At 36.0% G+C, this 14,217-nt stretch overlaps 1 protein-coding gene across 11 annotated transcripts in view; it reads left to right on the top strand.

The window, feature by feature from the left end:
• Positions 1-14,217, top strand: part of zbbx (zinc finger, B-box domain containing) — an 80,114-nt gene that overhangs the window by 46,681 nt on the left and 19,216 nt on the right. For all 11 annotated transcript variants that reach the window (XR_011344179.1, XR_011344182.1, XR_011344183.1 and 8 more), the window contains 4 exons: positions 1,561-1,640; positions 8,870-9,048; positions 10,557-10,864; positions 13,282-13,426. Coding sequence is in view for 2 of the 11 variants with exons in the window: in XM_069896854.1 (XP_069752955.1) it covers positions 1,561-1,640; positions 8,870-9,048; positions 10,557-10,864; positions 13,282-13,426 (712 nt within the window). In the remaining 9 variants the exon portion in view is untranslated. The remainder of the gene's footprint in view (positions 1-1,560; positions 1,641-8,869; positions 9,049-10,556; positions 10,865-13,281; positions 13,427-14,217) is intronic.

Raw genomic sequence — 14,217 nt, 5'->3', positions numbered from 1 at the left:
CTGGGACTTTTCTTCAGATAACGGCAAATTTAGAGATATGAGCTTTAATGAAGGAAAGAGGGGAAGAGTGAACAAAGAAAAGATTCTGGATGGTTAAAAAGAGGAGATTGAGGGCAAGGTAAAAGAAGCTGATAATAGCACAAGAAGCAAAAGATTAATCTGATGGAGGTGAAAATGGAAAAAGCTCATTTGTTTTCTGACTGATATTGTAGATATTGGTAAAGAGATATAAGAATAGAAATTAATAGAAGTGCTCATTGGATAAAATTAACACATTGTTCAGTTTGAAAGGCTGTAACTTGTACAGTTGGGTGGTGAAGTGATGTTCTTTGAGTTGATATTGGGTTTCGTTGCAACAATGCGGAAGGTGAGAACACTCAGAGTGGGTAGTGGGCTAAAGAATTGAAGTGACAGGTAACTAGAGCTTGGTCGTTACACGTGAGGACTGAATGGGGGTACAATATTGTACAAGGTAATCACTCAAATCTGTATTTATTTCACGACGGTGATGAAGGTGGTGAATTTTGCATTGTGCGCAATCTCTACATCAAATTAAAATAAATGCAAGTAAATTGGAACTTTACGTTTATATTGATGCCGTGGAAGCGTGTTAATATTGGTGAAGGAGGAGCACATCTGTGTCTGGAAACTTCCAATTGCTTTCCATAGATGCTGCATGTCCTGCTGAGTTCACTGGGCATTTTTGTGTTTTGGAAAAAGTTCAGGCGGTGTTTGTGAGTTCATTTTTATCAGTGTACATAGTATTACATATTAGGTCTCGTTGGATGTTCACTGTTTAATAAATACTCCTGTAATCAATGTTCTCTGTAATTTTTAGTAGTCAGTGCTCGCAAAATCTGACTATGTCCAAATTTATTTTTCCTGTGACAAAAGTATGTGAGCATTGAATGTTGTGCAAATGTAAACTTGAAATTGTCTAAAGATAATTTTTGGCACAGCCTATCTCTCATGGCTAATAAAACAGTATTGCCATGTTTTAATATAATGTAAGTATGATTGTCTTCAATAAGTATAATTATTAATTACTACATTATTTTAGCTAACTAACCTTTTGTGTGCACATTAATTTCCTTTGTGCGCTGGTTGCAAAATGTGCATGTGCGAGCGCGCGTACACACACACACACACACACACACACACACACACACACACACACACACACACACACACACACACACACACACACACACACACACACACACAGAGCTTAAAGGGAATAATGCCTGTAATACCCTTTGTTTATCCTCATCAGAACAGAGAGTCATCTGTTAAATGTTTCATTGGCTCGGCCCCAAGGCTGCAAGCGTTTTATTATTTTATTATTACCCATCTGCAGGTTGAATTCATATTCCTTCATTCTTGTCCTCAACCTGACCAGTTCAAATCAGATCAGCCTCCATTCCTTCAAGCATGTGTTTCTACTCTCCTTAGCTTACTTACTCTATTTAGCTTTTTAAATTCTTTTCTGGCCAACACAAGCATGGTAGAGGGAGTGAAAGTTCATGTGAATGACTAAATTGTATTTTTTTCTTTAAATAGACCACAGATGAAATAACAGAAGAAACTTTTGATTATCTGGTTGAAGAACCAGAGTACAGTGGAGATGAGTACAGTTCAAGGTTATACAATTTCTTTTATAAATTAGCCTGGTATAAGTCTACAGAAGTTTTCAGAAAAAATGACACTTTTACAAGAAAATATTTGGAATGAACAAGGAAGATTTTGAGCTTTTAAATTAAAAAAAAAAGAGAAAATATTTTGTTTTGGCTCATAGATCTGTATTTTCCAGAAAGTATAAAATCCTGATTATATAATCTATAGAGTCATAAAGCCACACACCATGGAAACACTCCTTCGTCTCAACTCGTCCATGTCAGCCAGGTTATGTCATTTGCCTTCATTTAGTCTATATCCCTCTAAACCCTTCCTTTCCCCAACTTGTCCAAATGTATTTTAAATTATGTAATTGTACCTGCCTCTACAGATTGCTCCATATACTGTATGCTCCACTGTCTGTGTGAAAAAGTTGCTCCCTTCACTTTAAACCCTTGTTCTTTTGTTTGAAACTCTAACGGGGAAAATACCACCTCATCTATCCCTGTCAGTTCAGTAACTCTAGTTATTTCTTTCCTCTTTCATTCTCTTTGTGTTTCCACCGTTATGTGTGTCTCCATTTTCAGTCCAAATGATAAATATCTTTTCCTTGCCAACTTACTCTTTCTATCTAACTTCTGGCCTTGTTTCCACCAGTTAATGTAACTGGCTGCTGGTTACTCTTTGCAATGCATTGGCGGTTTGTTGGTGGTTGTCCTCTCAATATTATGACGTTAAGTTTAGCATCAGTGTCAGGAAATATCTAGCAGGGATGGAGGGGGTTCATGTGATGCTGTGGGATTAGGACGTAGGAACCTGACTTTCCTGGTAAAGTAATAAAAAAGTACTAAATAGTAATGTTTTAAACTAATTAAAATCTTTGAAATTCATGTCAACACTGAAACAACATTTTAAAAATGCTTTGAAGATTAAAAACTGCTGCAGCCCTACCTGCAGCTCGACGTGAAGACAAGACCAGAAGAGATCTGAGGCCTACTGCAAGCTTGAAGCAGGCAGCTAATGTTCGAGCTGCTCCTTGGGTGAGTGACCCTTTGGAGGGATCATCTGCCAATGTTGCTCTCCCGCAACGCCGGAGAGATGGTGTCGGGGAAGAACCCAGAAGTGAACTGTGCATATGTGAAAAACTGGGGCCTTCAGCAACACCATCGGAAGAAGAGTTGGGCTCGCAAGGGATCAGCAGCAAAGGGGAAGAAGAAGATGAGAAAGATCAAACAAAAAGTGGAGACATTGAAAAAAGTTAAGACTTTTAAAAGTAAAAGCAACCATAAAGTAGAGGATATAACCGGTATTCATTTACTAATAAGAGAATTTCATGGAATTAAAAGGGAAGTGAAAGGGGGGAAATAAAGTATTGAAGGCAGTTAATAACATGAAGAGAAAATTAGATAGGTTAGATGGGAAAATGAAGAAAATGCAGGAAGAAATGCAGCATGTTGATGATAGAGAGACAAAAGTGGAAGACACTACTACTGCTTTAACTATGGAAAATCAAAAGCTCCAGCAGAAAGTTGGTATATTGGAGAATTTTAGTAGAAGAAATAATATTAAAATAGTGGGTCTGAAAGAAGAAGTGGAAGAACAAGACCCAATTGGCTTTTTTTTTGGAAATGGATTCCTGAAGTGTTGTGAGGTAAGAATTTTGAACCCCCTATTGAGATTAAAAAAGCACACAGAGCTCCTAGAGGGAAACCACTTCCAAATCAGAAGCCACATTCTGTTAATTCCATTTCTTCAATATCAAGACGGAAAGAAGATTTTGTCTCTGGTGGCAGAAGGGGCAAGAGTAAGAAAAGGCCAGCTTGAGGATGAAGAGGGTAAAGTTTTATTTTACCCTGATATAAGTGGAGATTTATTAAAAAAGAAGAACATTTAATCCTGTTAAGAAGATGCTTTGGGAAAGAGGATATCGATTTGTATTGCGTCACCTTGCAACCTTGAAGATTTTTCTGCCTGGAGGTGGCAATAATTTCTTTTCGAGTTTTGTACAAGCAGAAGGGTTTGTGCAAGATCGAGCTCATATGGACTCAAGAATTAGATAATCAGCTGTTGCCACTTTGACCTTGATGGACTAAATACATTTGACAACTTTTATAGGACTGCATAATTCAGAATAATATCTACTTATTTTTCTGTTGGTCTTTGGAAAATTCTCTATGTGTGAATTAAATGATATCACTGCTACTGAAAGAACACACAACCAGACGGGTTGAGCTCAGTGAGCAGAAAACTGGTTTATTGCTGGCTGCCAGGCTGGACTTGTACTCCCAGCCCGGACCTGACTGAGAACTGCGCTGGGGGGCGCCGACATCACTCAGGCATCACGTGGTCCCCCAGCGCGGGCTTCTGAGCCCAGTGCTGAGAAGAAGAGGAAACCCCAGTGCCATTTTTGGCCGGCTGCCCTGCCTTGTGGATTACAAGCGGGTCCGGTTCGCTTGCTTAGTGGCATGCCGCCACAAAAGATTAAATGGTAAATGTACTGGGGGTTGGGGAGAGGAGTTGAGGTCTAACTCCTATTGAATCATGTGAGCATTTGTGACTTTGGTCGCAGCCCATAAAATTGAGGGAGGTAGTTTATTTGTTCATGGTTGGGGTGGGGGGGGGGGTTTATTTTTATATATAGTTTTAAATGGGGGAATATTTATTTCTTAATTGTAAACTTTTTTTCTTTTTTCTACTTGGATTGCCAGAAGTGCACACAGACACAGCGGATATTGAGAATAATGGAGTTGAGGAAGGAGGGTTTGCAGGTGGAGGAAGTAATGGTTTATTAAGATGAGTTATACAGTGAAATTCGTAAATTTTAATGTTAATGGGTTAAACAGGGGAAGAAAGTATTAAGATATATTAATAAAATGGGAGCTGACGTGTTTTTTTGCAAGAAACTCACCTAATTGAAAGAGAACATTTGAGAACATTTGAAAATAAAAAGAGCAGTGACAGCCTCTTTGTTTCATTCTAAGGCTAGAGGTGTGGCAATTCTGATGAAAAAAAGTCTTTCAATTAAAATCCAAAATGTAGTAACAGATTCTGCAGGGAGATGTGTGATGGTACATTGTCAAATGTATTTGGAATTATGGACCCCTCTGAATGTGATTGCAGCAAATATGGGTGATGAGAAATTTATACAAGAAACATTTCTTAACTTAGCAGAGGCACATGAGAATATTTTAATAGGAGGAGGATTTTAATTTTTGTTTAGATCCATTTTTAGATAGATCTACTAGAGGAATGACAAGAGGCAAAACAGCAAAGACTACATTGGTATTAATGAGAGATTTGAACTTAATAGATGCATGGAGGAGAATTCATCCTAGAGAAAGGGATAATTCTTTTTTATTCAAATAGACATGGATGCCTCTGGTTCAAAATTACCTTGTACCTTTTCCAAAGGATAATCAATTTTTAACTATTTGGTTTCATAAAAGCATTAAAAATATTGAAGATTGATATGAAGAAGGACAATTGATGACATTTGAACAACTAAGGAATAAATATGGAATAACTAATAATACTCCTTTTTTTGTTATATTCAATAGAGAGGATATTTGAGGGAAAAGTTAGGTCCAGCGATGCTGTTAACCTACTTGTGGTGAAGTGGAAATTCTTATTAGGAAAGCAAATACTAAGAAATTTACTTCTGCAATGTATCTTTTATTACAAGCAGTAACTACTAAACATGGAGTCCATAAATTCAGGCTGAGGTAGAAGCTGAATTTGAATATTACAATTGATGAGCAAAAATGGTCAGATCTATGTTGAGATTGTATGACAAATACTATTAATGTAAGGTATAGATTAGTTCAATATAATTTTTTTACATCAGCTATATTTGACACCACAAAAATTGAATGCAATGAAATCAGATTTATCACATCAGTGTTTTAGCTGTGGTGAAGAGACAGTAGCGTTCTTGCATTCAACTTGGTCATGTCCCAAGGTAAAGACTTTTTTAGTAGATTTAGGAATTTTTTTAGAACAAGTTACAGGTATTGTATTTCCACAAAACCCAGATTTATTTCTATTGTGAAATATCGAAGGAAAAAGTTCTAAGTTGGAACTATCAATATACCAAATGAAATTTGTTAAAATAGCATTAGTGGTGGCAAAAAAGTGCATTGCAGTGACATTGAAGTCAGATTCACATTTGGGTATGGGAAGATGGAATGCAGAAATTCAAAAATATATCCACTTGGAAAAAGTTACATACAATTTGAGAAATAAATATAGCATATTTTTGCAAATTTGGAGCCCATATATGCAAACTTTAGGTATAAAGCCTCTTGAGACCTGTATTAAACTTCTTCCCTAAATTGATCATATAAACCTTGGTGGAGTTCTGTGTGTTGGAAAGCGATCCTCTGAGCAATCCATGAAGCTATTTTTTTTCTTTTTCTTTACTTTATACTACTATATATCCTTTTTTCGTTTTTTTTTGTTTGGGGATGGGGGGTTTAGGGAGGAGGATATGGGAAGGAAATGAAGGGGTTATAACCATCATGTAATGATTAAAACTCTTAAATTTAATTTCTTATTGCTTTATATAATTTATTAATTACATGGATGGAAAACATTTAAATAAAATATTCAAATAAAAAATAATGTCTAGCATATAATTTAAGTGGTAAAACATAATTTATTGAATTTGTTTAATTTTTCTTTGGAAGTTCACATTTCCCACTCTCCATGAAATTTCCTTCTTGAAATATTCTTGCATGAGACAGTTTTTGATTGTAGATATTTCCAATGTTAAGTTTGAGTGATTTCTATTTGATAAAAATAATACTTTTTGGATCCAACTCACTGCATTAAGTAAGCATTTATCAAAATGTCATCTTTATGATAATGAACAGTTATCTAATTTGGAGAATGATGGGTAGAGGCATATTTAAAGATATAAATATGATCTAATTTAATGATAAGGGAACAGATATTTTTGGTGTGCAAGTGTTCTGTTGAAAATCTGCACCACATTTCTAAAAGAAACAATTGGTACACATTAGGGCCCTTGCATACCTAACTGGCTTATACCAAAGGGAACAATTTTCTCAAACTCCAGTTAAGATGAGAGTCAGGTAAATTACCTTGCCATAATCTGGGAAGGCTAGTGCATGCAGTGACATTAATTGTAATCTATTCTATATTTCTTTGCAAATTGACCAGTTTTTTTTTGGTGATGTGGAGTGGCACAGAGCAAAACTTAATCTGAGTTCCCCTCCCAATTGTCTGAAACTTGCAATGTTATATTTAGCTTTATTTCCTTTAATTTTTAAAAATCTCTGTCTTTTCTTGCATATTTGCACCATTATTTTTGCAGAGGTTGCAAATTGCATGCGTTGGAATTGTTCCTTTGCAGTAATATTCCCCTTTATTTGTCTTTATTTGTCTTTTCCTTTTAAATTTGACTAGTATATAATTTCTCTCTCTCACTACTTTAAACTTGAACCTGAAGTTATGTGTATTAGATAATCATAAAATATTAGGTTCAAATTGTGCATTTCATTTCTGCCTCTCAATGTCTTGGATCTATCTGGCAGTATTGATGAAAGTGTGAAAATTCTGGGCTTAATGATGCAAATGATCTTGGTCTTCAGGAGGATCAGGAAAGACCACCTCTGTAGTAGAGAGTGGAGAGCACCAAGTTCCTTAGAATTCACTTAACTAGTGTCAACATCTCTACTTGTGTGACTGGACTTCCTGAGAAGACTGAGGTGGTCAAGGCTATTGGCCACCATTATGTCAACCTTCTATAGGAGTTCTATCAAATGCCTCCTGGCCGGATGCTGTATGGTTGCTGTAGAGAAATTGATTGCAGGTCAATCCACAGGACTATAAGAATGGCAGAAAGGATCACTGGAGTCTCCCCCCCACCACCAAAATCATTGAGGATCCCTTCCATCCTACACACAACATCTTTTAGCTTCTCCCATCAGGGAAGAGATACAGGAGTATCAGAGCCAGTACCAGCAGGCTGAGGAACAGCTTCTTCCCATGGTCAGTGAGAATGCTGAATGGCCAAAGGAACTGCTTGCTCTAACCATCTAAGTATCTCATATTCATGAAACAATGTTTATTTATTAGTTGTTTGTATAGATAAAATACTTGTCCTGCGCATATATTGTTTGTCTGTGTGTGTTATGTCTTGTTGTGTGTCTGCATGTTTTGCACTGAGGACCAGAGAACACTTTCATTGGGTTGTACTCGTACAGAAGACGACAATAAACTTGACGACTTGATATTCAATGCCCCACCCAATGAAGACAAGCACACCATACAACTTCTTTACCACCCTAACATGGAGATAACATTCAATATTTTATGTTTTGTGCTTATCTTTATACAGGCACTACATATTTTGCCTACATTTCTGGTAGCATGGTGCCAGGATAACCTCTCTCTCAATGCCAATAAGGCAAAGATGATCATTAACTTCATGAGAGAGGGCAGAGTCCACACACTGTCCATATTAAATGTTCTAGAATTGAAAGAGTAGGCAGCTTCATTCTTTGGAATAAGTATCTTCAATGATCTGACCTGGGGCAAGCACTTCGATGACACAGTCAAGAAAATGCACCAACGCAGTTACTTTCTTAGAAGACTAAGAATGTTCAGGATGTCTCCCTTGTCTCTCAACAACATCTATGGGAGCACTATCAGAGCATACTTGTTGGATTCATCACAGCAGGCTATGAAAGCTGCTCTGATCAAGATCGGAGACAGGTACAGAAGGTAATGAATGGAGTTCAGAGCACACCATAAATTCCTTTCCCCTCCATGGACTCCATCTCCCACTCTCCCACTGCCAAGAATAAGCAGCCAATATTGGAAGACCATTGCACTATAAACACACTCTTCTCCCTCCTTTCATTAGGAAAAAGACAAGTAAGTACTCACCAACAGGCTTAAAGACCTTTTCTGCAGCCATTAGGCTCTTGAATTAACTCCATAATACTGCTATCATGATGCCCTTGTTTGGTGCAAATTGATCTTTTCTTTTATTGCAATCCAATACTCTGTAATTATCCTCTTTACATGAATGTAATAATGTTCAAGGTAACATTTTAGTCTGCTCACAGAAGAATCCTTCTCATTGTACAAATAAGATGCCAATGTAAAGTTCATATACAGTATTTAATTGCAACATGTTTCTAATGTCAATGAAAATGTTGTAGAGTGTGAAATAATAATCTTTTAATATTGCTTATACAGTATTTATATTGGTTTTATGGTTTTTCAGAATCAATGGAAGCTTATCTAATCTGGAGAGTTCCTCAGTGCAACAGGATATCATGATGTCAAGAAATGTGGATTCTTCACCAGATCAAGATGTAAATCAAAATGATTCATCAGTCCTTAGTTCCACTTATAACACAGAAAGTGAAAATGCACAGTTATCATTTCATGGCAGTCTTGAAGGTATATAATTTCTTCTGCTTCTCATACTGACAAATCAGAAATCTGGATAGTCACCCTTTTCTTGCTAAAAGAAACTAGGAATTTGAACATTTTTGACATTTTCTAAACCTCTTCATCTGATTAATGAGCCATTTTTGTTTCCTTTTTGTAAATTTCATGGCATGATTTTGAAGGCATTAATCGGGAACTTACAAAAACAGAGGCTGTTAACAGATCAAAGGATATTTAGCAAGTGGAGATTATTATTAACTCGGGAAGTGTTCAGGGCCAACATGTTCCTATTAGACTAAAAGTAAGACTGGCAGAATAAGGGAACCCAGGTTCAGGAGTGATATTGAAGCTCTGATCAGGAAAAAGAAGTCATATGTCAGGCAAAGGCAGCTGGGATCAAGCAGGTCCCTTGAGGATTGAGTACTGTACGAGGGATATAGGAGTGTACTCAAGAAGGAAAGGCAAACTGAGAACATGAGATACCTCTGGCAAATAAGGTAAAGATGCTGTCAATATGTTTAGAGCAAAAGGCTAACTCAGAAGAAAGTGGGTTCTTTTAAGTATCAGTATGGTTATCCATGGAATCATGGGTGGTCTTAATATATACTTGTCTGTATCTACTATTTATAGTAGATGGGATATAGAGTCATAGTCTTTTTCCTATGGTGTTTGAGTCCAAAACAAGAGAACGTGAAATGTCAACATCAACAGGCTTGAGACTGGGTACTTTTCCCAGTCCCTGTTATCTGGAATTTAAGCAACCAGCAAAAAAAAAATTGTGGAGAATAATTATGTAAAAAATACAAAAGTTTAAAATAGGTGCCACTAGTGGTTAGTTTGCCAATCACACAACATGCAATCTCAAGTGAAACTCACTTATCCAGCATCTACCAATCCCCATAGGTGCTCATACTTAACTGAGTTAAATTTCATCTCATTCTTTTTATGAATGGCCAATCACTTATTTTTTAGAGTTTGAAATCTGGTTCAAATGACTCCTGCCAGGTCAAAAACTATTCTGCACCTAACACATCAAGTTGCTTAACAACTTTGCACATTTTAGTGACAGCAGTTTTCATTCTTCTCAGCTCATGAGAATATAGACATAGTTGATCTCTCCTCTTAGAAAAATTTGCCTTCCCAGGAATAAAAAAAAATGGCAACCATCACTGCATTTGCTCTATCATAAGTATCCATTGTTTGGGAGGCCAGACCATTACACAATTAAAGATGCAGTCTACCAAGGCTCTATATAATTCGAGAAAGTTGTCTCCACTCTTGCACTTAAATCCTCTTGCAATAAAGACCAATATACCTTTTGCCTTCATAATTACTTGGCATTGTTGCTTCTGTTCTAAAGCATGGGATACCTTGAATAATGTATTTTAAGATCTTTTGCCATTTGAGATGATATTATAATATTGCAATACTATTTTATTGGCTTCTGGACATCTATAATTGCAGTTTTGGTATATTCTGATTTTTATTTAGCTGTAATAATTGTTTCTAACTCTTAGATTCCTCAATAGTTGAACATAAAGATACATTTTCAAGCTGCAATCTACCTTGGCTTCATACTGGAACAATAAAAAACAACCATTGTGCTGAAAGGCCAATTGAAGTCTCCATATGTGCAGGCCAAATTCCTGACAAAACAAACACCATTAATTCCATGTTGCCATCTCAGAGGACTTCAGAGATTTCAAATATTGCTCATGAAGACCCTATTTCTGCAATGAAAATTTCTGAGGAATTTGACCATATTCTACAGGTGGAAAGTTTAGAAGATGACATGAAGAATGGTCTTACTGCCCAGCCTTCTAATGTAAGAGTTTGGCACTGATTTATTCATTAAAATACATAAGCGCAATGCCTAAACATAAAGTTCTTGTGGCTAGTTCTTAAAATGCATAAAACCATAGTTTTGGTGTCTCTAGAGCATCCTGATCACCCAGGTTTATTTCTACTATTTTTCAAGGCTGAAGGATTATTTAACATTTGAGCATTAATATGTAACGAATATATCTATGGCTCATTATTAAAACTCTCAAGTGATAATCCCTGGAAATTTAGTAATGTCTTGAAAGATGTATATTTTGTCAACTAAATCACAAAATAAGACATATGATTAAAATTAAAGGAAGATGGAGATGCTTTGGTACTGTATGCAAATATTTTTATAATCTGAATAAAATGTAAAAATGTTAAGAACCTTAATTCAGTCATTCGCTGCCTTTTGAACAATGGAAATATATCCTTCCAGAATTCACAAAACACTATTCAAAATATTGAGGTAGTGAATAAAATTCACTATCCTTGAATTGATTTGAAATATTAAAAAAATCAAGTTTATTTTGTTCAGCTTGTATTTCTTAACAAATCCACACATAAATAACTACTCTTTTCTAGGATTGCACTCTCCGTCCTTCCTGCAGGGGTCATCAGTTTAATGAAATTCTAACAATTAGCATAAAATGTGAAAGATGAATTCAAATATAAAGGCATTAAAATAAGATATTTTATACCTTTATATTATAGGTATTTACTAATAAAATGAAAAATACAACAAATTGAATAATAAATAAATTTATGGACACTGGAAAATATTTGAGTTATAGAAACAGCACAATTAAAATTCATTGCAATCATTTCAGAAATGAAAGAGTCTGTAAAATAAGGCTTTCAAATTGTTATGTTATTCAGAAAGAAAGTTATTCAACTAAACCAAAGTCAGTCCTGAGATGTTATTTTTCACAGTTGATTAATTGTTAATAAGGGGCCATAGATTCAAGAATATAATTGTGACAATTGGGGCTGTTTCCGATGGAGTAGAGGAATCCAAGTTTTTTTAAAAAAGGTTTTGACATGTTTGAGGAAAGTGTTCCCATTGGCTTAGAGATCAAGAGCTAGGAGACATAGTGATCATCTTTTCCTCATGAGAGATCTACTCCAGAGTCTGATAACAACAGGAAAGAAACTGTCTTGAATCTGGCAGTGGGTGTTTTCTGCCTAATGTGAGGGGGGGGGGGGGGGGAGAAGAGTGTTGGGATGGGTTGTGTCTTGTATTTGTTGGCTGATTGCTTGAGGCATTGGGAAGTGTAAACCAAGTCAAAATAAAGAAGTTGCTTTCTGTGAGTTCTCACTGCATTCACAACTCTTGCAGTCCTGGACAGAGCAGCTTCCATGATGTCAGATATTATTATAGTCACTGAAGGCAAATAAGAAACTCATCAACGTTATGAGCATTTCCACTTTTAGAATCTTCTTGTATGATGCAAGTAGACCCTTTTCTAATTGTGATGTTAGAGTAATCATCAGTTTGAACATTGGCCTTTTCTCAAAATTATCTCAAGGGATTTCGAAAAAATCCAAGGGTTTATCTTTCTTCACTTTTTGTATGGTCTCTAAATGTTGTTTCAGCCTGCTTGACCTTGTGCTTTCATTGGAAAATCTATTCAAACAAATCAAACACATGGGCAGAGAAGTGTTTTGTGGAAATGTAATGACAAGTGTCAGTATTGCTAAGAAAACTGCCTACACTTTTTTGCTGAGGGTAAAATCATTTCTGAAAGTAACAAAAATTAACGATTACAAAACAAAAGCACTTTTTATAATGGTTAGTTCAGAAGTCAGCTTAAATTTCATGGAAAATATTGAACAATACATACCTCCTTCGATAAAAGTTATCAGAAGGAGACATACAATGAGGTCCCTTGCAGAAGTGAAAAATGTGGTGCAAAACTATTGGACTGCACACTCATTTCCTGGAAATGAAGGTGATAGAACAAAAGAGGAAAACCATAGCCAAAGCTGATTCCTTGTCATTCAAACACAATTATGTTGAAGCAAGGAATGCTCTGAAAACACTGATAATTTTCCACGTTTATCTATGTAATTCTAGGCTGTCCGCAAATGCCTCTAGCCTTGAAAAACAATTTGCTTTGCTTAGCAACAATGCAGCAAATCCTAGCAGCAGTTTTTCCTTACCTCCAAAAATGTTTAATCCGTTCAGTTTCCCATGTGGCCTATACACTTTGGGCCCCCTTATTAAGGATTTCAGTCCATGGTCCTCCTTAAGCCTGCTTTGGCCCCATTGAAAATGGCTGGACTAAATTACCATCTGATCAGCAAAGAACAAAATAATACTAATAATGGCAGTAATATGTTTTGTCTGCTCTGTCGAATATGTACATCTGTTTAAGCTCGTGCTTATATGTTGGAGTTTTATTTCATTCACATTAGGAATTGCAAAAGATTACACATGGGCGATATTTGGGCATGGAAGGTTTTTTCACCTTACTCCTGGATTCTGATCAAATTGTTCCGGCACCCTTTGTGAAACGAGTGATCAATGACAAAAAGGAAATGGCAGTGTCATTAATCAATGGTATGTCATATTTATATATCAGTTACCAGATTAGCTCTTTGCTTGTTGTTTCATTTAATATATATGGATGCCAGATATAATTGGAAAATGTTCAGTGATAACTAATAACTGCATTAAATGTTCACATTTTTCATAAAATATCATTACCAAATACAGTGCTGTGAAGGAGTTGGTCCTTTCAAACTGATTTTGAACTCCTCCAAAACAGATTGAAGAGAACAAATTTTACTTCATTAAAATGGATTTTGAAAGGAGCTTGCATAAAACTGTTAGTAACTCTGCAACAATTGACCACCTTCATCAGGTGTTCATGGGGTAGAGGTTAATCTTTAGTGGGTGGATAGAGAGCAGGAAGGATTTTGCGTGGAAGTAAAAACCATTAGAATGAGATCCTATTGGTGCTAGCAGGATGAAAATCTGTGAAGAATGTATAGTCCTCTCCAGGAAAATTTTACCCTGGTAATTCTTAAACACAGGCTGTAAACGGAAAGATTTTCCCCACATGTAGCTCATAAAAGAAATCCATTAATAAAGCCATTTTGAGATGATCAATAAGGTGTGTGGTGTGGAGGATAGGAAGACAACTTTATTCTATATTTAAGCAGTGATTTATATAAAGGGGGAACAGGGAACATTTCAAGTACAATTAAATTGCAATCACACAATTTATAATTTGCTTAAGTTGCAAGATGTTTTATGATTTGTTACAATAGAGGAGATCTATCATTCCCAGAGTGTTCATACTCTAATGGAGAACCAAGTCTGACTTTACTTGAGACTTTCTGCTTCTC

This window comes from Narcine bancroftii, chromosome 9 (genome assembly GCF_036971445.1).
Source record: "Narcine bancroftii isolate sNarBan1 chromosome 9, sNarBan1.hap1, whole genome shotgun sequence".
Classification (NCBI taxonomy): Eukaryota; Metazoa; Chordata; class Chondrichthyes; order Torpediniformes; family Narcinidae; genus Narcine; species Narcine bancroftii.
Note: the sequence above shows the minus strand (reverse complement) of the source record. Positions and strands in the feature narration are given on the sequence as shown.